Below are 26,251 nucleotides of genomic sequence, written 5' to 3'. Positions count from 1 at the left end.
CCTTAAACTATCTTTTTGTTGTTGTTGTTGTTCAATTTGTGTAGTTTCCACATCACCTTGTCTTCCAGATTGTGGATCCATTCTTCTTTATCATCTCATCTGTTTATTCCCTTGAGTGTAGTTTTCATTTCTGTTATTTTGCTCTTCAATTCAGATTGGTGCTTTCTTCTATTTTCTATCTCTTTCCTGCAATTTTTACCTTGGCGTCCATTCTTCTTCCAAGGTTGGTAAGCATCTTTATGACCGTTACTTGGAACTCTTTTATCAGTTAGATTAACCATCTCCATTTTGTTTTGTTCTTTTTCTGAGGCTTTATCCTAGTTTTTCTTTTGGAACATACTCTCCTGTCTCCTCATTTTGCCTCTCTTTGTTTCTTTGTACATATTAGGTAGTTCACGTAGGTCTGTCTTAAGAAAGTAGCTTTTTGTTGGGGATATCCTGTAGGGCTCAGAAGTGTGGTCTCCTTTGGCCACTAGAGCCACGTGCTCTAAGGGTGCCACCTTTGTGGGCTGCATGCTCCCTCTTGTTGTGATAGGTCCATGACTGCTGTGGGCACAGTGGTAGGCAAAGATGGCTCCTGGCCTGTAACTGCTGCTGGTGTGTTGGTGGGTATGGTAATTCTGTAATATTTTGAGGATCCTCCGTATTATTTTCCATAGTGGTCGTGCCAGTTTGGCGTTCTACCAACAGTGCACAAGTGTTGCCTTTTGTCCACATCCTTACCAGCATTTGTTATATCCTGTCTTGTTGAGGATTGCCACCTTAACAGGCCTAGGGTGATATGTCAGTGATTTTGATTGGCATCATTTTGTGTATGTGCTGCCTTTCATTTGTCTTCTTTGGAGAAATGTCTAGTCAAGTCTTTTGCCCATTTTTAAATTGGATTATTTTTATTTTTGCTGTTGAGTTTTTATAAGTTCTTTGTATTTTTTGGATATTAACTCCTTATCATATACATAGCTTGCAAATATTTTTTTCCCTTTTCATAGGTTATCTTTTCACTTTGTTGTTTCTTTTGCTGTACAAAAGCTTTTTAGTTTGATGTAATCCCAGTTGTTTACTTTTTTTTTTTTTTTTTTTTTTTTTATTGTTTGTGCTTTAGGTGTGACATCCAAAAAAAATCATGGCCAAGACTCATGTCAAGGTGCTTTCTTCCTTGGTTTATTTATAGGAGTTTCAGTCTTAAGTTTAAGTCTTTTATCCATTTTGAGTTAATTTTTATAAATAGTATAAGATAGGTGTATAGTTTCATTCTTTAACATGTGAATATCCAGTTTTCCCAGCACCATTCATTGAAGAGACTGTCTTTTCTCCATTGAGTATTCTTGGCTCCCTTGCCAAATATTAGTTGACCATACAAGCCCAGATTTATCTCTGAGCTCTCAGTTCTGTTCATTTGATCTGTCTGCTTTTGTGACAGTACCATACTGTTTTGATTACTGTAGCTTTATAGTTTAGCTTGAAATTAGGAAGTGTGATGCCTACCAGTTTTTTCCTCTTAGGATTTCTTTGGCTGTTCAGAGTATTTTGTTGTTCCATATAAGTTTTAGGATTTTTTTCTACTTCTGTAGAAACATGCCATTGGAATTGTGATAGATACTATATTGGACCTACAGATTGCATTAGGTAGTATGGACATTTTAACAATGCTTCCAGTCCAGGAACACAAGATACCTTTCCACTTATTTGTATCTTCAAATTCTTTCATCAATGTATTATAGTTTTCAGAGTAGAGATCTTTTACTTCCTTGGTTAAATTTGTTCCTCAGTATTTTGGTGCTATTGTAAGTGGGATGATGTTGTTTATTTCTTTTTCAGGTCATTTCTTATGGTTAATTTAATGTTAATATCCTGCAACTGTACTGAATTCATTGATCTAATAGTTTTTTGGTAGAGTCTTTAGGATTTTCTATTTATAAAATCTTGTTACTACAAAGAGACAATTTTACTTCTTTTTATTTCTGATGCTTTTTATTTGTTTCTTGCCTGATTGCTCTGTAAGGACTTCCAGTACAGTGGTGAATATGAATGGTGAGAGTGGGCACCCCTGTCATGTTCCCTATCTTAAAGGAAAAGCTTTCAACCTTTCACCATTGAATATTATATTAGATGTAGGTTTATAATATATAGGCTTTACTATGTTGGGGTTCATTCCTTCTATACATAATTGTTAAGAGTTTTTATCATGAAAGGATGTTGCATCTTTTTCAAATGCTTTTTCTGCATCTGTTGCAATGATCACATGATATTTTTTTCTTTCATTCTTTTAATGTCGTGTATCTCATTGATTGGCACATGTTGAGCCATCTTTGCATCCCAGGTATAAATCATGCTTGATCGTTGTAAATGATCCTTTCATGAACGGAATTCAGTTTGCAGTGTTCTGTTGAGAATTTTTGCATCTGTATTACCAGGGATATTGGTTCATAGTTTTTCTTTTCTGGTAGTGTCTTTTTCTGGCTTTGGTTATTGGTGATGTTGGCTTGTAAAAGGAGTTTGTGAGTACCCCTCCTCTTTGATTTTTTTTTTTTTTTTTTTTTTGGGAAGAATTTCAGAGGGATCAGTGTTAATTTTATTTTAAATATTTGGTAAAATTTACTAGCAAAGACATTTAGTCTTGGAATTTTCTTTGTTGGAAGAGTTTTAATTACTGATTAAATCTTATACTAGTAAATGGTGTAATTCAGACCGTTTCTTCTTGATTCAGTCTCAGTAGATTATATGCTTCCAAGAATTTTTACATTTCTTCTAGGTCTTCCTATTTGTTGCCATGTAATTGGTCATAGTAGCCTTTTATGATTGTATTCCTGTAGTAGCCCTTGTAATATCTCGTTTGATTCATAGTTTATTTGGTTCCTCTTTTTTGTCTTGATTTATCTAATAGTTTTGCCAATTTTATATTTTCAAAGAACTACCTCTTCATTTGGTTAATGCTTTCTACTGTATTTGTTCTATCCTTCATTTATTTCTGCTGTAATCTTTACTTTTTCCTTACTTATTCTAACTTGGGGTTCATTTTGTTACTATTTTTCTGCTTCTTATTTATCTGGGAGGTTTATTGCTATGAGCTTCCCTCTTCAAACTGCTTTTACTACCTCTCATAAGTTTTGGTATGTGTGTTTCCATTGTCATTTGTCTCAAGATAGTTATTTCCCATTTCCTCTTTGATCCATTGGTTGTTCAGGAGAGTGTTTAATTGCCATTTTATCCTGCAGTTTTCCTCTCGTTATAGTTATTTGGTATGATTTCGTTGTTCTTAAATTTGCTAAGAATTATTTTTTGTCCTAACATATGTCCTAACATATCCTAGAAAAATGTTCCATTTACACATGGGAAGAATGTATTCTGCTGTTCAGATAGAATATTCTGTATATTACTACTTTTATGTCCCATTTTGTCTATAGGCTGTTCATATCAGCGTTTTCCTTACTGATTTGCTGTCTGCATGATCTACCCATTGTTGAGTGGTGTATTAAAGACCCCATCTATTACTGTGTTGTTGCTTATTTCTTTTAGGTCTGTTCATTTTTGCTTTATGCTTTTATGTGCTCTGATTGTAACACTGGGTATATAAATATTTACAGTTGTTAGGTTATCTTGATGTATAGACCCATTTACCAATAACCTTTTGTCTCTTTTTATAATTTTTAAAGTCTGTTTTGTCTGATACAAGTATAGTTTCCCCTGCCCTTTTTTTTTTTTTTTTTTTCTTTTGGTTACCAATTGCTTAAAATGCCTTTGCTTCACTCTCAGTCTGTTTGCTTTGGAGTCTGAGGTGGGTCTCCGGTAGGACAGGATATTGTTGGGTCTTGTTATTTTAATCCACTTAGCCTTTCTGTGTCTTTATATTGGGGAATTTAATCTGTTGACATTTAAAGTAATTGTTGATAAGGATTTACTGTTGCCTTTTTGTTGTTTTGTGGTTTGTTTTATGGATCCATTGTTCCTTGTTTCTTATCCTGTTGTCTTTGTGGTTTGATGTCCTGTCCTTATCAATATGCTTTGACTTGTCATCTTTTGTGTAATTACTACAGGTTTTTCCCTGTAGTTACCTTGAGGCTTACATAAGATGTTTTAAAATTTAGCACTCTGTTCTAAACTAATAGCAACTTTAATTGAACTACTAAGCTTTATACTTCTCACATTTTACTTAATGTTGCAATTTACATATTTTCTTATTGTGTAATTAATAACAGACTATTGAAGATATGGTTACTTTTACTATATTTGTTTTTAACGTTTAAACTAGTCTTATGACTTACACACCACCATTATCCTATTACAGAATCCATTTTTAACTATCAATACTAGTGAGTTGTACAGTGCCTTATGTTTCTATGCTATTAACTAGTGATCTTTTATTTTCACTCAAAGAACTCCCTTTAGCATTTCTTTTAAGGTAGGTATAGTGGTAATGAACTCCCTCAGCTTTTGTTTGTCTGAGAAAGTCTATCCTTCCTTTATTTTTGAAGGACAGCTTTGCCAGGCATAGAATTCTTGATTGAAACTTTGGGTTTTTCTTTTTTTCCTCCCTGTATTTTGAATATGTCTTCCCATTGTTTTCTGTCCTGAAAAGTTTCTGTTGAGGGGTCCAGCCTTATTTGGAATTCCCTTTTATTTTCCTTCTGTTTTCTCTTATTGCTTTCAAAATTCATGGTCTGTCTTTGATTTTTGCCATTTAATTGTGAAGTGTCTTGATTTAGCCCTATTTGGGTTCACCCTGTTTGGGGTCCTTTGGGCCTCTTGGATCTGGATGTCTGTTTCCCTCCCCAGGTTTGGGAAGTTTTCAGCCATTATTGCTTTAAATATACTTTCTGTTGTTTCTTTTTCTCCTTCTAGAATTCCCCTAATGCAAATATTATTTGCTTTCATTGTGTCCAGTAATTCCTGTAGCCTCTTTTCACTTTCTTTCATTCTTTTTCTTTTTGTTCCTCTAATTTCAATGGTGGTTTTTTGTTGTTTTTTTTTTCCAGTTCACTGCAGTGTTCTGCATGGTTGAGTCTGCTTTTAAAACCCTTTATTGAATTCTTCAGTTATATTTTTCAGCTCTGATTTTGGGGCTTGTGGATTTTTTTGTTTCTTTGGTTTTGGGATGATTTCTGCTTTGTTGAACTTCTTGTTCATGTATTGTTTTCATAATTTTATTTAGTGGTCTGTGTGTTCTTATAGCTCACTAAACTTTATGACAATTATTCTGAATTCTTTATCTGACAGCTCACAGGTCTCCATTTCTTTTGGGTCAGTTACTAGGGCGTCATTCATTTCCTTTGGTATGTCATACTTACCTGATTTTTCAAGATCTTTGATTCTTTATGTTGGTCTCTGTGCCTTTCTTTAAGTGGTCTCCTCTTTCAGACTTAGCATGTTTGATTTGGCAGAGACATTTCTTCACCAGTCAGCTTAGTGTGGGTTTCTGGACATGTCTGCTGGTAACATCCTTGGGTAGGTGGGGCCTCCTCGTAGAGTCTATTTTTAGGCAAGCAGCTGTTAATGCTCTGAGGTAAGGGGTATGGTACTGGCCAAGAATAGCTAGATAACACTGCTGGCTCGGTTCCCTCCTCAAGGGAAGCTGTGGGATGATCTTCACGATTTCCTGAAATCTCTGGTCAGGCTTACTCAAAGGTTGGGACTGGGTACTACGTTGGCCTTCGTTCAGGCTATGAACTAGCTTCTCTGCCCTTGAAGGGCGGCTGGATAGGACCCGGGGCCTGCATAGCTTGTTCGGGGACCTGATTCAGGAAAGAGTGTGCACTTAACATCCTGGTCAGATGAGGCCACTGGTTTTGCTCTACAGATGTGGAAAGCCCAGCGCTATACTCCATCAAGTGACACTGTAAATGGGGCCGTTGGATGAGCTATGCATTTCCCTGTGTGCTCTGGTAAAGTCCCCTGTGTGGCTGGGTTGAAGGCTGAATTCAGCAATAAGTAGGCTACGAATTACTTTCCCTGGTTGGGTGCAGCAGGAAAAGCAGCTCAAAAGCCGTCAGTGCTTTCTTCTGGACTCCAGTCAACCCAGGCCTCGAGTTCCCTGGCCAGACAGAACCACTGGATTTGCTTTGGGTGGCGTCAGTTCTGCCCACCTGCTTCTTGGCTTAAGAGCTGCTAGGCCACATAGCTTCCAGGTATTCTGGTGAGCCCTTCCTGTCAGAAGGGGCAGGGGGTCACATTCTGTAGGCACAGGGGCTGGAGTAGGGCTATGTCTCTGGTTCCTGTTGGAGCAAGACTGGAAGGGCCCGCTTGAGGCGACTCCCAAATTTTCCTAACTAGATTTTCTGATCAGGAGGGACTGGGGGCCGTGCTCTGCAGCAGGGGTAGCTGTGGCTCAGCTCTTCTGCCAGGGCATGGGCAAAGCAGGCAGCAAGGCCAGAACTCCTTCTTTGGGGACCCAAATTTGGCAGGCCTGAACCTTGCCAAATTCCCCGGTCAGACTGTGCCACTGACCTGGCTTGCAGATGAGCGTACACGCTGGTTGGGACTACTGCTTGGCCTGTGCTCATAAGAATGCCGTCTTCCAAGACCCAAGCGCTGGTTGTTGGAAGCCCCCCCCTGCTTCTCGGTCTCAGGCTCCTAGAGGTTGAGCCCCACAGCTTTCCCCGAAGTCCTTGTGGAGTGAAACCAGAGTATGGGCTCCAACTAAGTACAACATTAGGTAGGCAGGGGGCTGGATATCACCCATGGGCTCTCCCCACCGGAGGAACCGGAGGCTTAGGGGAGAAGTCTCCACGTAGTGCTGAGCCAGCGTGGGGGAGGGGCAACGTGGTCAGCATGTAGCTGTTCCTCTTACCCTTCCAGTGCAGGCGGTCTTGGTCTCTCTTGTGCTGCGGGGTGCCTTAGCCTCACTCCTGAGCTCTAGGATCCTTTCATTGGTGTCCTATCCAGGAACAGTTGTTAGTTGCCTTCTTGTGAAGGGGAGTATACTCAAGAACTACCTATGTTACCATCTTGGTAATGTTACTCCCCTCCCCTCTCTTACCTTGTTCCCATTTCAGCAAAATTTTTAATACGTTACCCTATTAGCAGATTTCAAAATATTGATGTAGACTGTAAAAGTAATCCTTTTACATTATAGAATGTACTGATAATTAAAAACCACACAGTTGTAAATGTTTGTTATCTCTGTCCAATCTTTCTCCGCTGAGTTTCTTCAGATCAAACATTTATAACCCAGTAAAGTCCCATTTGTTACCAAAAGACAGGAGAATGATTCTACTTCAAATGTGCATTTTAGCAAAACAAACTTTTCAGAACTTTCAGCAGTCAGTTGTTACTGTTAAATCATATTAACCAGGTACACAGTGTCTAAAGTGATCAGTGACAAAACTTTTTCTATTCGTTAAATAGGACCACCAGATTCTCTAGTTTTTAACTGGTATTTTTCCTTATCAAAATATTACACTACTAACTTTGTTACACTTCAGGAGTCATGGTGGTGGTAACACAGTCTTCGGAGTAGTAATAAAAGGTGATTGTTTTAAAATGTTACGTTTTATAACATTTACAGTTTAAAATGTTATATTTAATGTGATCTGAATTCTTATTTAAGAACCAAAGAGTAAATGTTATTTCTATTTTATTAGGTATTAGACCCGTTAGAGAAAGTGAGTTATAAGTTTCAGCAATTTTTAAATGATGAGATTGCAGAAAAAGGCAACAAGATTATTATAACAATTCAAAATATATTATCTAAAGAAAAGTTAAAGTGATCGTGAAACCTGAAAAGCTCAAGCAATTACAGACCTCGTCAGTTACAGAGACATCTGCTAACCACAAAGGGTATGTTTCTGCCGGGTGCTCCGTTACTAGAAATACCGATAACAGAGGGAGGAAGGCAATGTCAAGGGATTTCGAAAACAAAATACGTATCTGGAAGTGAAATAAGGGTGAGGGCTGAGGACAGCAGGTTGGGGAGAAGGGGTCGGCACTCTGAGCAGATGCATGCTGTGAAAGGAAGATCTGTGCCAATAACTCAGGTGATAGAAGAGGTCAGCGCTATGTAGTAAACAAAACTTTCAGAATCCAGAACTAAAAATGGGGAATAACTTTTCCTTATATATAGTTGGTAAAAGAAATGGCTACTTCCTGTTCTTCAGCATCTAAAGAAAGTAAAAGCTGGACCTTTTTTTTCCCTTTCCATTGCTACGTTTTATAATTCTCAAAGACATGTACCATTTCTTGAATGATTTTTTTATTTTGAATTGCACTGCTCCCTTCTTTTTGGAAAGTGTTTCTTGTGTGTCCTTTATTTTGGAACTCCACAGAGAAACTTCAGGCAGTGAGAAACACAGCTTCGTCAGAATCACGGTCCTTGCCACTGTCTTCGCTTGGTGCACACTCCCCACCACTTGGGGACCGACAGCTCAAGTCCTCCACCCCAGACTCTTGATCGCTGTTGGCCGACAGATCCGGATCTGAGCTTTTCAAATTGTCTTGGGTTAGAATGAGAGCAGAATCTTCATCACCTTGTGAAGGACTCCTGGATGGAAAGGATTTCATGTTTCCACTGTAATCCTGGGGAGTGTTGGCTGTGCTGTTGTCTGAGGTAGAAAACCCTGAGTGTTTGCTGGGTTCACTTTGCTTAGCCTTCACTTTAGTGTGATTTAACTGGACTTTCTGAATTTTTTCCAGCCTCTAAAAAAAAAAAAAAAGTTTTTTTAGGGAAAAATCATAAATAATTTAGTATTTATTACTTTCCACCTAGGTATAATCTTAAGAACACGGGATTTAAATGGACTTGGGCTCAAAGCTAGACTTTATGACCTCGGACAAAATAGATTATGTGAGACTTGGTTTCTTCATCTCGAATTGAATGAAGGTAAATACCAGTTTTACTACAGGTTTTCTATAAAATGCAAAAAAAGAAAAAAATAATAACATAGGTAAAGCACCTGGCAATCAGTAGTCATCCTTTCTAGACCTATAATGTTTTACATGATGATTTTCATCCTATAAACTCAAAATGCATTTTTAAAACATCAGGAATGAGGTGTTTATTATCTAATTTTTTAAATTAAGAAACATCACTTAACCACAAAACACCTCCTTCTAAAGTATACAGTTCAGTGGTTTTAGTATGTTCGCAAGGTTATACAACAATTCCCTACTACCTAATTCCAAAATATTTTCATCATCCTCGAAGAAAACCCCATAACCATTAGCAGTCACTCCCCATTTCAGCCTCCCACAGCTCTGGCCGCCACTAAGCTACTTTCTATCTCTATGGATTTGCCTCGTCTGGACATTTCATATAAAGGGAATCATACAACACATATAACATGTGTCTGGCTTCTTTCCCTTAGTTCATGTTCTCGGGGTTCATCCCCACTGTAGCACGTATCAGTACTTCGTTCCTTCTTATGGCTGAATGATACTCCATTGCATGAATATCCACGTTTTATCTCTTCATCGGCTGATGGACATTTGGGTTGTTCAAAATACATTTTACCAGATTTCATCCTTTGGTGTCAACAAGGGGGGTGTTATAAGATCAAGTATTACATATTCACTTAAAAGCATTCATCTTAAGTTGTTATGTGCAAAGAGCACTGTAGTGGGCAGTATGAGTAATTGAGATAGATACAGATCCAGCCATAAAGAACTTGGGTTATGGAGGCAGAGTTCAGGTGATGTAAGAATTTGGAAGAGATAAAAATTATTTAAGAGGGCAGGTGGGATAGCTAGAGGGAAAAGATCCAAGCAAGCTTCAGGAATGGAGCGTTTTAATAGGACTCTGAAAGAATTAAACTCAGGTGCTGGTGATGGTTAGAGCATTTACGGCAAGAGGGACAGTGAGAAGAAAACCACCAAAGTAGGAAGATGTCATTGTGTACAAGAAGCAGAGAGCAGTTGAATTTGAGCAAGGGGAATAGTAGAGAATAAAGTTCAAAGGGTTGATTAGGCCGAATTGTGGGAAAATCTTAAACGCGAGGCTAAGGGGTTTTGACTTTGTTATAAGGGAAAAGAGCCAAAGGCTTTTAATTAAGGTGTTTTCAGATTTTCTAAGTAGTTTTTTTCCTTCATTTTTAGTATTTTAACAAAAAGTATATTGGAACAGACCAGGAGGATCGTTAGCCTTTCCTAAAGCTTGGGTATCTTTAGGAAGAGTAAATAAAACTGGCCGAGTAAAGACATGTGTGGACTTGAAAATGGCAAAACTCATAGAAGTTTTACCAGTGCTCCAGAATTCTAAAAACCTAAGCTGTGCATCATTTCACTTCTCTGTGTGCTATTTAATTCAAGGTCTCTCTCACCCTGGTGGCAAGTCACAGTCAATCACTGGGGCACTCTAAAGATTCTCCATCAGAATGTCTAGGCTTAAGAGCCCTGGCATTAGGGTTTTTGTGAGGTGGTGGTTTTGATACACGGAGTCAAAAACTGTTCTCCAATCATGTAAAATTAACGTAGAGCTCTCCACATAGGTCTCAAGAGGATTTGTTGAACCCTTGCAGATTTATAATAGAGTAAGATTTATGCTTGCCTTCAAAATTTCTCAAAACCAGTAGTTTAACTTGCTGAATGTGTTTTATCCATCTGGCTCCTGTATGTACTTGAGTGTACAACCCTAGACCTAAGATCTTCTACTTAGATCTTGAAAGGTGATGTTTCCTAGGAATGTTATGGGAGCATCAGAGGAGTCTGCCTCACCAGCTACCTCCAAATGACTATCTTATTGGTGGGGTCCCTGAACCATCACACATGTCCCCCAGGCCACCCTTTTAGGGGCGACCTCCAGATGACTCTCCATCAGGTAAAGGAAGTAGACTTTGTTGGAACTCATCTTGTGATATTTCGCCGACTTCCATTTAGAAATTTATCAAACTAAAGGTAAAAACCTGGAAGTTCTCTTCACGTCATAGTACTGTTTTAGGCACTATGATGGGAAATCTTAGTTTATTGACATTTTCCCGACCTTCATCCTAATACTTTTATCTGTAGTATGTAAGATCTCAAGACACAGAAGCCTTTTCATCCTATTTAAACCTTTAGTCTCCATTTAGAAGTCAGGTCCAGACAACAGCAATCGGTTGCCAATTGCTGAGCAAGTGAAAGACATGATGATGCCATGGAGAGTTAACAAGGTGAGTGAAGCAGAGTGAAGCAAAGAAGCCATGCGGTTTTAGGGAACCACTAAATAAACCAGTGGTATCACTGGAAGCAAAGTTATAAAATTAGCAAAAATATGTACATTATGACCGTCCTGTCCAATTATTGGGAAATTATAAAAGCCAAAAACTAGGCTGTTGGTAACTCGGCCTCAGCTGTTATTGTGTATAGGCTAATATAATAATATTATTGAGGGGCGCCTGGTTGGCGCAGTCGGTTGAGCGTCCGACTTCAGCCAGGTCATGATCTCGCGGTCCGTGAGTTCGAGCCCCGCGTCGGGCTCTGGGCTGATGGCTCAGAGCCTGGAGCCTGTTTCCGATTCTGTGTCTCCCTCTCTCTCTGCCCCTCCCCTGTTCATGCTCTGTCTCTCTCTGTCCCAAAAATAAATAAACATTGAAAAAAATATATATAGTATTATTGAAAGTAATAATAAATTTACAAAAAAAACAAATTTTTACAAGCACATAAAACAAAAGTGCAAAGTCATATTTTGTTCTTTTCACTTTGAATCCCACCTTTTCCACGTACTCTCCAGGAAGATTCATTTTGGTTCTCTCAAGTAACAGTAACAAGATAAAATGTGACCTATGGTAGGGATAAGCAACTAGTTCAGCAAACCCTGTAAGTGAGCCCCCGGCCAGACGCCTGAAATGTGCTGAGTGCCGAGGTCTGGGCTTCGGTTACCTGGGCGCTCACCCGGTGGCCATCTGCTTCAGGTTATCCACTCAGCTAAAATATAAAATGGCTACGTTGCCTCATTTCACGAACCCCGAGTCACGAAAGGCCTTCACGGAACAGTGTTTGTCAGGAAATAAGCACAGAAAGTAGGTGAACAGGAAGTGTGTCTTACTTCTTCTAGGGCCTCTCGTTCTTCCTCCAGCTGCTGGGTTTCCTCCTTCACCGCCATGAGGTAATCGGTAACAGACTGTCGGGGCTGCAGCCCCTTTTCGAAGCGGTTGTACATCCCACTCCAAAACCTGGAAGAGACAGCAGAGCTTTACGATGCCACCATCTCCCAGTCTGTAAATCACGCTCTCGAGTCTTCTTAAGGTATCTTTCATGCCAGAGGCCTAGAGTCCTAATAATAACAAATCACGTTACATAAGGTAATGATTTCGTGCTGGTACTTTCTTTCGCTTGGGAAGGTAAATTCATCATAAGTCTGCTTGTACCTGTGGTCCTGAATAAGAAGGCCCAGATCTTTCTTAAATAGACAGAAGTAGCACACGTTATATTCTTCTTATTTAAGAAAATGGCTCTTGGTTTTCACATAAGCTTGGAAAATTAGTGCTTATACTCTCATTTAGTATCTCTCAGCTGCAAAGGGAACCTTCTAAATTTGAAGGTTGGGGCTTGTTTTTATCACAACCACCAAAAATTGATATTTCCGTTTGCATCAAATCTTTTTTTTTTTGTTTGTTTTAATCCTATACAACAAAGCATACTGGAATGCAGATGAGAAGAGACAGTATCATCACAAGGATGTCTGAAGATCCACATTTCACTTAGAAGAGCACTTTGAGGGCAGGGACTTAGTGCCATTCATGGTTTTCTCCATGAAACCTAGCACTGCCTAGAACAGTGCTTGACCCCCAACGACATACTTGACTGGCTATTACTAACCAATTAGGAGCATTATGTGTCTCAGCAGCTCTCAAGGCTGCTATTTTACACAAACCATGGAGACTTCTTTTTTCTTTTTAGTGTGGCAGAATTAACATTTTTTTCAGAATTCTGGCAAAATAATTAAGATAATTCAGAACAAACACAAACTGAGGGAGGAAAAACACTGTAGAGGAAGAAAAGCCACTGAGTGTGTTGGGGGTGAGCAGGGAGAAGGAATGTGGTTTCTCAGTTGATTCCGTGTATGTTTGTCTTTTTTACTGACCTGTGAGACAAGCTCCCACATCATAAAACTTCCATATGCAGAAGAAGCCAAAGGCTAAAATGTATAACATGCAGCTCGAATAGAGTATATAGGATGCCACCCTCCTCTCCCCATCCTAATACAGACAGTCTTAAAATAACTGATTTCCACAAGGAAATACTTCGAGTAAGAGGAAATTCAGCAGAGGAAGAAGGTAAGTCACGGTCCCCACCTAAACTTGTGATTCCACATCTGACTTACAAGGCACTTGGTTTATTCCATCCGTCCTTCCTTTCCTCTGTCCCTTCTTGCTTCCTTTCTTCCTCCCTCCCTGCTTTTTGCTTTTAAGTAATACTGGAACTTATACTTTTCAAGCATCATTATTATAAAACACCAACTTCTAAAGACACTTCCATATTTAGACGGAAAGAAGAGGGAGAGGAAACACTGGCAAGAATATTAGATCAGATACTTAACAAGCATCCTTCTTTCGTGTGTTTTATGTCCAAAAAAAGCCTTGAAGCTCAGTGTTTCATATGCTTTGGCCTCCAAATATTAAACAGTGGCAGAATCTAAGTTCATAACCATACCTAGTAAGGTCCTAGAGGGTTACATACTTGTACAGGAAGTTGCACGGCGTTGTGGGGAGACGAAGGGTTCCCCTGGTCTGGCTGTGATCGTCCCTAAATAGAGGATTCATGTAGTCGGCCCGATTCTTCCACAGGTGAGCCCATAAAGAGTATGTTCTTTCTTGAATTCTGTTATAAAGAAAATAAGCCTGAAAATTATCTGTCTTGGTTTATAGAAATCGTAGATGTGTAATTGTCAAAGCTGGAAAGGGACCACTAATTGTTACGTGCATATCCAGTGCCCCTGTCCTGTAGCGGGGAAATTGACAATGAGTGTGTGTCTTCATGAGTCAGCAGGAGAGCACCGTAACAGTCTCAACTTCTCTGCTACCTGTACTGGCCTGGACAAGATGTTTAATTCCTCTGAGTGTAAAATAAAACTGCTATGTAATTGGGGGGAGGGGATTCTTCTCCAAATAGTCATTGACGTTGTATTATTTGCCAGGTACTATTTAAATGCTTCACCTGTTTTCTCTCATTCAGTCCTCACTGAACTCCTATGAGATCTGTCCATTGTACAGATGAGGAAACTGAGGTTAAGAGAGATTAGGCAGTTTCTCAAAGTCCCATAGCTAGTGAGTGGAATAGCCAGGATTCGCACCCAAGCAGACACCATCAAATTGGCTGGTCCGTCGCAGCAAACCACAAACTCGTCTAGGAAAACAGGTGAGCTTGAAGGATGCCCTCTGCTACGTTGAAATCATTACCATTTACTCAGGAATCACACTTGAAGCTCCCGAGAGAAAAACCACCCAGTATTCACGAGAAAAAGTGAATGTTACACTGTCTGTTTTGACAGCATAAAACCAGTGGAGTCGATTTTACTTGATCATTTCCAAAATTAAATCTGATTATTACTATATACACTACAGTTAACATCATTTTATCTTATGAAAATTTCAAAACTCTCCTGTCACTGCAGTTGATAAAGCACTCTGCTGTTAAGCTTTTGACTTTGTAATCTATTTTAAATGCTACATTTCATGGACTTCCTTCTCAATAAAAGCAGTAGTTTTAATCTTAATGAAAGAATGACTTGGGTTTCCAATCTGCTTCTTTCCCAGTTAGATTTGCACCTCTTCTTATGAGAGTATGTCCACTGCAGATGTCTGTTTCCTTTTAAACTCAAAAATCACTTTCTCTGACTCCAGGAAGTTTCCTTTCAGTATTCGTGTGTCAGGTCTACGGCCCTGTGCATGGCTGTCACTGGGGTGTGTAAGCTCGTACCTCACTTTGTCGGGTGCTGATACCAAACCAGGTATGAAGTGGTGTCAGGAGAAGGAAAGTAACCTTAATCTGTCAGTACAGATATGTAGCTACAACAGTCTTCGGAATTTTAAAAGGCCATCTGAAATTCTCAGTCACAAAATCCTTAGATAAAAATTAAACAGCAAAGCACTCACTTGAGTTCTTGTCGCTCCTTCTGGCTGTTACATAGGAAGTTTCCAAACTGGCAGGAATAAATGTGATGTTGAATGTGAATCAGAAATCTCTCATTGAACTCAAAGGCACAGGGAAATTGTTCCATTAACTGCCAGACACATTCGATGAACTGATCGATAACTGGAGAGATTTCTTTTGGATCACCATCTAGATTGCCATATCTATAAAACGAAGTTGGGGTTTGTGAAATGAGAAAGCTATAAATGCAAAAACAATCACAAAATAAACCTCAGTTTCTAAACAAACCTTACAGACCTGGAGCACAGAAATGGAAAAAAACAAATTCCACTTTCAGGAGAAACTTTGTATTGAAGGTCTTGGGTAGAGAAGGGACATAATGCAAGAGATCAAATTCAAGGGAACTTTCCACGGCAGAAGAGCATTCTTTCATTCAAGATTTAAAAGTACATCAGGACTTCTGAAGTAAACCTTGGACTTCATTTTAATCAGTGACTTGTGGGAGTGTGGGAAGAAATGTCTAAGCAACTTTAGAGAGTTTTTCACTTTTGCACTGTTTTGTTGGGAAAGGAAGAGGAAGAAAGACAACTTGAAAAAACTGTGGCTTCCCAAGTATCTCAGGGTATTTCTAGAGCAATGTCAAAACCTATCACAAAGTTATTTCCGTGTGGCCAGATTCCCATCTGCCTTCAGATCTCCCATCTTGGTTTTCCAAGAATACATCACAATCTCCTCCCTCACATTTATATTGACCTTTAAATGAAGACTGCCTAGTCCTTTACACTTTATGTGAATCTGACAATTCAAAAGGATGATTTGGGTGCCATCGAATACAAAATAATTTAGAACCTCATCTTCTCAGCAATGGATAACCAACTTTAGGAATAGAAATGAGCAAAGATCATCAGTTTAGGAGTTTTTCCAAGAGTGAAAACATTAGAAATTGTCTGGAAACTTCTCAAAAGTTTTAATTCCGCTCAACTTGGTAACTTTATAAAGAGTTGCCTAGGGGCGCCTGGGTGGCTTCGGTTGAGTGTTCTGCTTAGGCTCAGGTCATGATCTCACAGTTCTCGAGTTTGAGCCCTGCCTGGGGCTCTGTGCTGACAGCTCAGAGCCTGGAGCCTGCTTCGGATTCTGTGTCTCCCTATCTCTCTCTGCCCTTCTCCTGCTTGTGTTCTCCCTCTCTCAAGAATAAATAAGCATTAAAAAGGCGGAGGGGTGAGGAGCGCTAAATATTCTTTCCTGATAGTCTTCAGCCATCTCCACCTTCTTTCTGTCCATATCCTCTGTCTGAAAGATGCTAACTGCCTAGAAGATAGAACCCCAAAACTGAAAATAACAATGTGATCTTAAAAAGGTTACTTAATGGGTACCTGGCTGACTCTGTAGAGCATGTGATCTTAATCAGGGTCATGAGTTCAAGCCCCATATTGGGCTTGGTGCCTACTGAAAAAAAAATGTCAAATGTTTGGGGGCTTTAATATTCTCTTTTGTAAAACAGATTCATTGTGCTTTCCTGGAAAAATAATTACAAAAAAAAAAGAATTCCAGAAAACCACAGAATGAATGATTAATGCTAAATGCAAAAATGAGAACATTAAATATGGGCAGTTCCATGAAGTTAGAATTTACTTTAGGAAAACACATTGAAACAAAAGTGTATGTCAAATACCTAACTCACTATTACCATGTTGCCTAAAATTTAACTCTTAGCACCATAAGACTAGATTACACCAGCTACAACATTCACTATTCAGAGATTAAACACCAGAACACATGTCCAGCATTATCAACACTGACCAAAAGGATGCTGGTGACTCTAGAAACAACAGCTTCTGTTTACTGAAAGCTTAGTTAATACAACTAGGCAAGGAGCTAGATGAGTTACATACACTTTTTAAAAAGCCTTGCTATAACCCTATGGAACAGGGAGTGAATCCCCATTTTGCAGATGGGAGACCCCACACTAAGGACCAAGCCACACAGCTCATAAATGCCACAGCCTGGGTTTGGGGCTGGATCTGTCTCGCTCCAAAACTGGGCTATGTTCCCTCTCCTCAGACATCTGGGACATACTTCACCTGTGACACAAATACCCAGGACAAGCCCAAGTTCGTTCCCAGGGTGAAAGGTCAAAAAGAGACTGTTCCACAGACATTTCTCATCTTCCAGCTCAGAAAGTGTGTGCACTTCGAAAATGGAATAGTTTAATAAATCAAACGTATGTGGTAGGAGGAAGGGAGAGCTCATCCTTTCTAGGCCAATAAATAAAGAAGTATTTCTGTCTTTTCTGGAACAATTTAACATTAGTTAGTTCTGCCCAAAAAATAAATACTGAGAGTGCTCAGAAATTCATTTATCTGTGATACGATATATACAACAAAATTTTAGCTCTTTGAATAAAATCCACAAAGAAACTTTAAAAATAAGGCTATTTTCCCCCTCACTCAATTGAAAACTCCAGAAACAGATCTTTCTATCCTAAACATCAAAACAGATTTTTAAGGTTTTGGTTTTTTTGTTTTTTTTGTTTTTACCTGTGATTAAATTTATGACCAAAGGAAATCCAGTCCTTTTCAATTAATACCTACACAAAAAAGAATATAAGTATCACGGAGAGAAGCAAACAAGGAAAAATAAGAGACCCCAACCAACAATGCTGAAGGATTCAAAGGTTTTTGGAGTAGTGACTATCCTCAGGTAACCTGCAAATGAATAAGCACTCCTTATCCACCAATGTAGAGACGCATATGCACAGCAGAAGGGCAAAGGTGAAGGTCATCCACAGGAAAAATAAATGGGAATGGATATTTGAAAAAGGGGTAACAGCACCAGTGGGTGCTTCCTACAAACCACTGTTCATATTACTTCATGTATAATCTCTTTTCATTGTGGGACAAGTATAATCACCCATTTTTCAGAAGGGAGAACTGAAAGAGAAGTTAAATACTCCTAAGATCAGGCTAGTAGGAAGTGGTTGATGCTAACTCATAACCTCGCCCTTTCTACACCAAAGCCTGTCTCTTGACCATTATGTCTTCAGTTACATCAAATACAAACGTCCTTACAAGAAACCGTTGGGAATATTTTCCTGTGATCTTTATTACACATTGGAAAAACTGTAAAATGATGGGAGTCTGGGACATAATAGAGGAGTTCAGCCCTGCTTTGGATTTGAGGTAACATGAGTGTATAATCTCCAGTTGTCTGAATTTTAAAAAAAAATTAATACTAGAGAGCAATCCTGTCACTATCACCAATGCTCTAAAATGGCCAGAGATGTCCCTTGAAAACAATATGGAGTGGCTGAAGTTTGCCCTTGGCGCCGCACAAATTTAATGGGGCAGAATCAAAAGGAGTCAGTGGCGGAGGGTGGCGTGAAAGAGTGTGTGACCCTGAAACCCTCAGCTGTCCAAACGGAAATGAAGGAATCCTAACCTCGGTCCAGGGGAGGGGTCTGAAGCAGGAGTATCACTGAAGTGTCAATGCTACCACAGGTCACTGGAAGTTCTCAGACACTCAAAAACAGAAGAGAGAGACAGCCCATCACAAAAACCTGCCTCTGCCTCTTCCCTCCTGCCCCCTGAGTGCCAGGGGACAGTACTCGATGAAGGGAATCTAGCAGTAGAAGCAACACGTTCAGCTCCTGTCAGCATCTCGCCCCAGCATGGATTCAGGATCCACCGGAGCACTTTCTATTAAATGGCTCAAGAGGCAAGAGCCAGGCAATCTGCCAGTCACTAGGAAGCCCCTGCCGTCATCTGAAGACCAGGGTTCCACCTCGGCCAGAGCGTCACCACTCCAGGCAACTACACCAACATTCTGCACTTGGACGTGACAGGTCACGCTGTGACACACACCTAAATGGTGAAAATCTAGGAAAGGGTGGACTTCATACTTTCAACAAAGAACACAAAAACACTGAAATTCTCAATACTCCAGAATTGTGAAGGACTATCTAAAACATAAAAGCAGTCAATGAAAACGGTTTTTCCTCTAAAGGACCTTTTGCGTGCACGATACAGAAAATGTTTGCTCCGAGTATTTTTTTCTGAAAAGCATTTCCTGTTATTACATGCTCACGTGTTCCCTCAAACTTGAAATAGTTATGAGCAAAAAGGATGTAAAACTCACAACTTTGCAAACTACTGAATATCTTGTGTACTCGCCCCCAAATTCATATTTAATAGTGCCAAATTGAATGGGTCCCAACATCCCAGAAATTCAGTTCCCTTCTTTACTCCGAGACCATTTTCCACATTTTGCCTCTTAATCTTGCTGACGAACTGAGAGAAAAAGAACAAGAGGGAAACAAATTTGCCGCAAGTTGTCCGCTCTGTTCAAGGCCCTGCGTGGGACGCAAGGCGGGTTACACTCACCATGAAGCCCTTCAGAGTCCGGTAATGCGGATCGAGCAGGAGGCTGGCCACTGAGCACACCTGGGCTGTCCTGTCCCAGCCATCAGAACAGTGAACCAGCACACTCACCCCTTCCTCTGAGACTGCCTGAAACACACGGGATCGGCAAAGAGTCAGGAAGAATGGGGACAAAAAGGAAAAATGTCTCATCAGAACTAGGTTTGCTTTTATACCTACAGAAAGAAAAAGGAAAAAAAAAAAAAAAACCCCACATAACCGAAAACGGCTCATTAATTTAGTGCTCATGCCCCATCCAGTTAGGGGAGCGTAAGGGCTGGCTTGGTGCTGGTGACCAAAACTTTTCCTTCCCATCACACACCCAGAAGCCACCCTCCCTCCCCTCTGGGTTCCTTAAGACTTTTCCTGTACTCGAATTCTTCAGCTGTTACTGGCCTCAGTCCTTTTCCCAAAAGGGAAAGACCGAGACTGTCCTCTCTTTTGCACATCCTAAGAGGGCAAACTGTGGCCTGCAAAGCCAGCTCCCCACTCGGCGAGGCACAGCTTAGCGTGGCGGCCACAGCAGATGGGGAGGAAGCAGGCAGGATCCCTGTTCTGAAGTCAGAGTACCAGTCCGCTGGCTGCTCTGCCCTTCTCACCCACCTTTGCAATGAAGATTCCTGCATCCATGATGGCCTTAATGTGCCTTAACCAGCCAGAGTTCTCCAGTCCCCACAGAAAGTCACTCATCGAGGGAGATTTAAGTTCGCACACTGCAAGATAAATGTTATGAAAGCAAAATAAAGGCAATTTCATAGTTTACATCTGATCATATTTGCAGGTAGTTGGTTAATGATTCCTTCATTGTAGTATTTTCTGCAAGAAATTAAGTCAAGATAAATGCCCATAGTTAATAAAATGGATTCTACCGAACCACTTCAGGCAAGGCTCTTACTACTTTCTCCCATCATCAGGGATGCCGCATTTCAAAAGTATTCCATTTGTGAAGTTTAAACCCTAATATTAATGAAAATCATTGTTAGCACAGTAGAATGTCCCACAGAGAAGACGGATTTAAGATACTCGCCCTGGGGCACTAAGGAGTACATGAATGCACACATTACACGGGAAAGTTCTTGTAACGCCCCCAGCACCCGCCCAGCTAGAACTCTGCAGCACCCAACCACTTGGGTTTTGCGAAAACACAAAACAGAACTATCCTAAACATCTTCAAAAGAAATGTTCCAACTCTTCTTGCCAGCAACCCCCACCCACTGGAAGTAAGGCCTGGGGCAACTGAGTGGCTCAGTCAGATGAGCATCTCACTCTTGATCTTAGCTCAGGTTGTGATCTCAGGGGCGTGAGTTGAAGCCCTGTGGGCACCTGGGTGGCTCAGTGGTTAGGCATCCGACTTCAGCTCAGGTCATGATCTCAAGGTTTGTGGGTTTGAGCCCCACATCGGGCTCTGTGCTGACAGCTCAGAGCTCTGGAGCCTGCTTCGGATTCTGTGTCTCCCTCCCTCTGCCCCTCCCCCCTCTGCTTGCCCCTGTCTCTCAAAAAAAATAAGTAATAAAAAAGAAATTTAAAAAAATGAGAACCTGTCCTTCTCACCTGCTTCTCCAACATCAAGTTAGGGGTTTTCCCTTGACTGAAAATAAAGATAAGCTAGAATCATCTTGCTATCTATATTTACACAACTAAGGCAGGCATGTCAACACTTCTATAATATTATCACAAGCAATTTCACCTCTAGAGGTTACCTTTTAGTTAACACAAAGCATGAAAAAGCTTTAGAGCTAGTGTTCTATGGATCAGAAATAATTACATTCCAAAGTTTGTGTGTTTTATACCCAGGAAGCAGTTTTGAGGAATCCTATAAATCAACCAACGACACGTCATGTCCCATAGATTTACGCTTGTTTGCCTATTTTTTTGTACCCCGTGATGCAGTGACACATGCAGGGAGCGGAGGGCCCTTTTGCCCGCCCTCCTCCACCCCCCCCCCCCCCCCCGTGCTGTCAGGAAGTGGCTATATGGTCCTGCACGAGTCATTTCCACTTTTTGAGACTCTATTTCTTCATGTTTAAAATAGGGAAGGTGTATTGCATTATATCTAAGTGTCCTTCCAGCTCTAACCTCCCACATTCAACTTCGTTAACTCTTCAAAAGTATTACATACTTGGAATACAGACAACGACTAACTACAATATTTAATTTAGTGACTGGCCTTTCCTCCAATATGCCACGGAACAGATGGTTCACTCATTTCCTGCAATTTGACAGCCACATTAAAACACACACGCACAAGTACTCCAATTCTGAGTCACAAATGACAGCAACGATGAAGGCAATAACACCAAAATTCCCAGCAAAATGCCCTACTTAAAAAAAAACCTTTATAATTATCAACACGGTTAGGCAAAATTCCAAACTCCTGAGCGGGAAGACTGCTCCGGTGACCTAACAAGCAGCCGGCGAACGGCGTTCTCTCTGGCATCGCTCTGACTCCAAGCGCTGTCCGTTTGTCAGGGGTTACAGTGCCATCCCCGGCCACTCACGTCACCTACCCGCAGGAGAGCACGCTACCAGTAGCAGGGAGAAAGCACGTGCAAATTAGCACAGGAAAAGGTACTCTGCTGGAGCTCAGTGAAAATACACAGACCGATGCACAGAAGTCATAGCCCAGTGGGGCAGCCCCGGGGCCCTGGGCACTCCTCACAGGCTGTTTCCAAGGCTATGGTGTCCTTAACCACTACCGTGTGTTAAGTTATGAGATATCTGAACATATGAAAGATTTTGTTTTTTTTAAGATTGATTCTTTAAATGTGTGTTTATTTATTCTGAGAGAAAGAGAAAGGAAAGAGAATCCCACGCGGGCTTTGCACCACCAGCACAGAACCTGACGCGGGGCTCGATCCCACAAACCGTGAGATCATGCCAAAATCAAGAGTTGGATGTCCAACCAACTGAGCCACCCAGGCGCCCCAAGGTATTAAAGATTTTTAAGTGATGTAGCAGACACTCAAACTGGCCACAGTTATTTCAGCCCTTTCTTGGGAAAAACAAAAAAAAAGTTACAAATAACGTCCCATGTTCCTATGTCATCCTGCTTTTCCATCTTAAGTCTGTGAACACCGCCAGGCAGGTTTACACCCCTTCACGACTTACTTACTAGCTGTGTGATCTTGGACACCTTCCATAGCCTCTCTGCCTCAGTCTTCTCAGCTGTAAAGTGGGGATAATAGCCCCTGTATCAAAGAGTTATTTCAGGGGCGCCTGGGTGGCGCAGTCGGTTAAGCGTCCGACTTCAGCCAGGTCACGATCTCGCGGTCTGTGAGTTCGAGCCCCGCGTCAGGCTCTGGGCTGATGGCTCAGAGCCTGGAGCCTGTTTCCAATTCTGTGTCTCCCTCTCTCTCTGCCCCTCTCCTGTTCATGCTGTGTCTCTCTCTGTCCCAAAAATAAATAAACGTTGGAAAAAAAAAATTAAAAAAAAAAAAGTTATTTCATATGTTGTTTTATGTTAGCCCTCATGACTATTAATTATTCTCACACTTCTAAGCCTTTTGCAACTTGATTTTTTTATCCAAAATTTTATTTTTTAGACATCCATATTATGTAGGTAGATTTCAGTCATTTGACAAGTATATATAATATTCTACTCTATGACTACGTCTTGGATTATGTATCCATTCCCCTACTCTTATTAGTTGTTTCCTCCTTTTCAGTATTTACAAACAGTGCCTCAAGAGATATCTGACTACAGTCTCCCTGTGAAAAGTCTCCCTGTACATGCATGTCAATAAGTGAACCGGGCTGGGTCATAGGGTCCTACCACATATCCCCAGACTGCTCTCCACAGGGGCTTCTGCAGTCTGCATCCTCAGCAGCAGGGCGGGAGAATCCCTCTCTCCCATACTAGCCAACAGCTGTGCTTGCCGATGCTTTCGGTCGGCCAGTGCTATTTCTCTATGGGGATCAATGGCAGTTTGTTTGTTTTCATTGCTTCTACTCTCAGGATGAATCTGGTTTTTCTAGATTCATTCTGTTTGCTCCCTTGCTTGCGCATGTATGTGTGTGCGAGCATGTGTGTTGTCTCTGTCTTCCACGGTGGGCTTTCCTCAAGTGCCCCGTGATCTCTGTCCATTCATACGTAAGCGCAGGGCACTAACAGGTGACTGGATGTGCTGGGTGTACGAACAGACCTCTTAGTTTCAGGGCTTTGCCGTGTGAGATCTGGCCGTCTGAGCCCCCAAACTTCAGGATCAGGAAGTCCTTTCTCTTGGAATGGCTGCAGGCCCCAGGAAAGGACTTTCAAATACCTGAGCGACTCCATAAGACTGGATGCCAGTGTTCTCAGAGCAGAGCAGTGAGGAGAAGCATGGGTCTTCTTCCATACACAGACATTTACTTAATCCCCCTTCTTTGGCCTGCTACTCCCTGCCCCTTCTGCCAGCTATGCCTGCTGTCCATGAGCCCAGAGTCTCTCTAGTCAACCTTTCCAGAAAGTTCATCACTAATCTTCCCTTGTGGAGGTGAGGGAAGAGCCTTCAATGGGCAGCACAGGTGAGGGAGGAGGCTGGTGTCTAAGGACAGACATTCAGAGGAACCTGATGCCTCATTCCGGAGCTTTCTGAGGGTCCGCGGGGCTGTGTGGCTTGCTTCAGTGTTTCTCACCACTCCCACCATAAATTTCAGCCTTTCTCTAGTCGGTTAACCAATCAGTCATTATTCATCCACCCATTTTCTAGTGTTGCAATTTTTGTTGCTGGCACCTCCTCTCCCATTCTCCCACTGTCCCACTCGTTCATGTCTTTGCCTTTTTTTTTTTTTTTTTTTTTTTTTTTTACCATTTCCTTATCATTTTAGTGGGGGTTGGGAGAAAATGGGTGACTATATGCATCAGTATGCTAAGTATAACTGGCGCAGAGGCAAGATCGAGTTCTGGGTCTGTGTGAGGCAGGGGTTGGGACTGAGATTCCCTGTATCAAACTGAGCCGTTAAAAATAATCCACTTGTGGACTCAGGGTGATGACCAGGATGCCTGGACTTGACATGAGGAAAATAAAAATTTACCCAAGGGGAAAAAAAAATTTTTTGTCCTGAGATGTTGAAACCCTAGGTCTAATCCCATACAAATCTAGGATCTAAAATGATCTTTTCCTTATAAGCAGGATCCCCTACTTAATAAATTTTCATATTTGGGCTGGAGTCTTATGATAAGTGGCAGAAGCAAACCAAAAAACTGTTCAGGAGCAACACTTCCATAATTTTATGGAATCCCACAGAAAATCTTCACTGAAGATGAGTATACAATAAAAAATAACAATACACCAAGGAACAGTGTTCTCAGGTAAAAGCAAAGAGATAAACAAGATACGGGATTAACACCCCCAATTATATGATACAGCAGAACAGTAATCTGGGGCTGAGTTTAATACACAGTAAAGCCTTAGTTTGCGAGCATAATTTGTTCCAGAAACAGGTAATCTGAAACAGTCATCTATCAAAATGAATTTCAAGAACCACTGGCTCAGTGGTTATCCTGTGACATTCGGCATCACGTAAGATGCGTACCACAAGACATCGCTCGTTTATCAAATTAAAATGTTTGCTTGTCTTGTGGAACACTGGCAGAACAGGCTCACAATCCAAGGTTTTACGTATTTGAACTGGAGTAGGAGGAAGGCTGGCTCCCACAACATGTAAAACGGATGGCTCTCCCCACCCCCACCCTTTCCTTCTGGCACCTGGAAATTTCTTCTTTCTTTTCTAACAGTTTTGTAATCGAATTTGACTTAAAATTCACTCACTCAAAGTGTATGATGACTTTTAGTATATTCACAGAGTTGTGTATCCATCACCATAATCAATTCCAGAATGTTTTCATCACCCCTAAAAGAATCCCCCTACCCATTAGCAGTCACCCGCATTTCCCCTTCCCCCAGCCCTAGACAACCGCTAATCTACTGTCTTTCTGTATAGATTTGCATATTCCAGATACTTCATATAAACAGGATCATACAATATGTGGCTCATTGTGAGTGGCTTCTTCCGGAGTATAATGTTTCCAAGGTTCATACAAGTTGTAGCACATAAGTACTTCATTCCTTTTTAAGGCCAATTATGTCACTAGATGGATACACTACATTTTTTGATCCACTCATCAGCTGATGGACATTTGGGTTGTTTCCACTTCTGGGCTATTATGAACAATGCTTCTATGAATATTCATGTACAAGTTTCATGTGAAGTATGTTTCACCTCTCGTGAAAACATACATAGGAGTGGACTTGCTGGGTCACACCATAACTCCAGGTTTAACCACTTGAGAAAATGCCAGAAGAACTATTTTCCACAGCAGCTGCACTGTGTTACATCCCCACCTGCTGTGAAGACCGTTCTGATGTCCCCACATCCTCATCAACACTTGTAATCACTTGTCTTTTTGATTACAGCCTCCCTAGTGGATGTGCAGTGGTATCTCACTGTGGTCTTGACTACCTGATGGCTTATTCCTCTTCTTTCTTACAAGTTCAGTTACTCATTTAAGTAAATGGTTGCTATATTTATCTGGCATTTCTAGATGTTCTTATGAGACGGTATTTCATATTAGCTTAATCTGACATCTGGGGGAAATGGGAAGGCCTCCATGTTTCACTTAGACTTTGGTTGTATGTGAACTAACCTGTACATTTTAGTAATAATCACGATGTGTGCGTGGGCAACAGCATGTGGTACTGTGCAATGCCCCAGGCTTCAGAGTCAAACCTAACATTTAAATTCCAGCTGTGTCCAACAATGCAACCTGGGGCTAGGTACCGAGCCTTGATTTGCTCAAGTGTGCAATGGGGATAAAACACCCTCCTCAGAGAGTTACCTGAAGGGTGCAAAGAGATCAT

The 26,251-nt window shown here is 40.9% G+C and overlaps 1 protein-coding gene across 2 annotated transcripts in view; it reads right to left on the bottom strand.

Annotated features, from left to right (window-relative positions):
• Positions 1-7,553: 7,553 nt before the first annotated feature.
• MTMR7 (myotubularin related protein 7) overlaps positions 7,554-26,251 on the bottom strand; it is a 125,048-nt gene continuing 106,350 nt past the window's right edge. For both annotated transcript variants that reach the window (XM_045454899.1, XM_045454908.1), the window contains 7 exons: positions 20,016-20,125; positions 19,377-19,502; positions 17,535-17,584; positions 15,000-15,200; positions 13,585-13,725; positions 11,951-12,077; positions 7,554-8,628 (listed from right to left, as the gene is read on the bottom strand). In XM_045454899.1, the coding sequence (XP_045310855.1) occupies positions 8,266-8,628; positions 11,951-12,077; positions 13,585-13,725; positions 15,000-15,200; positions 17,535-17,584; positions 19,377-19,502; positions 20,016-20,125 (1,118 nt within the window). In that variant the 3' untranslated portion in view covers positions 7,554-8,265. The remainder of the gene's footprint in view (positions 8,629-11,950; positions 12,078-13,584; positions 13,726-14,999; positions 15,201-17,534; positions 17,585-19,376; positions 19,503-20,015; positions 20,126-26,251) is intronic.

The sequence above is a fragment of the Leopardus geoffroyi genome, chromosome B1, assembly GCF_018350155.1.
Source record: "Leopardus geoffroyi isolate Oge1 chromosome B1, O.geoffroyi_Oge1_pat1.0, whole genome shotgun sequence".
NCBI classification, from domain to species: Eukaryota; Metazoa; Chordata; class Mammalia; order Carnivora; family Felidae; genus Leopardus; species Leopardus geoffroyi.
The sequence above is the reverse complement of the archived record's forward strand: the minus strand, read 5'-3'. Positions and strand labels throughout refer to the sequence as shown.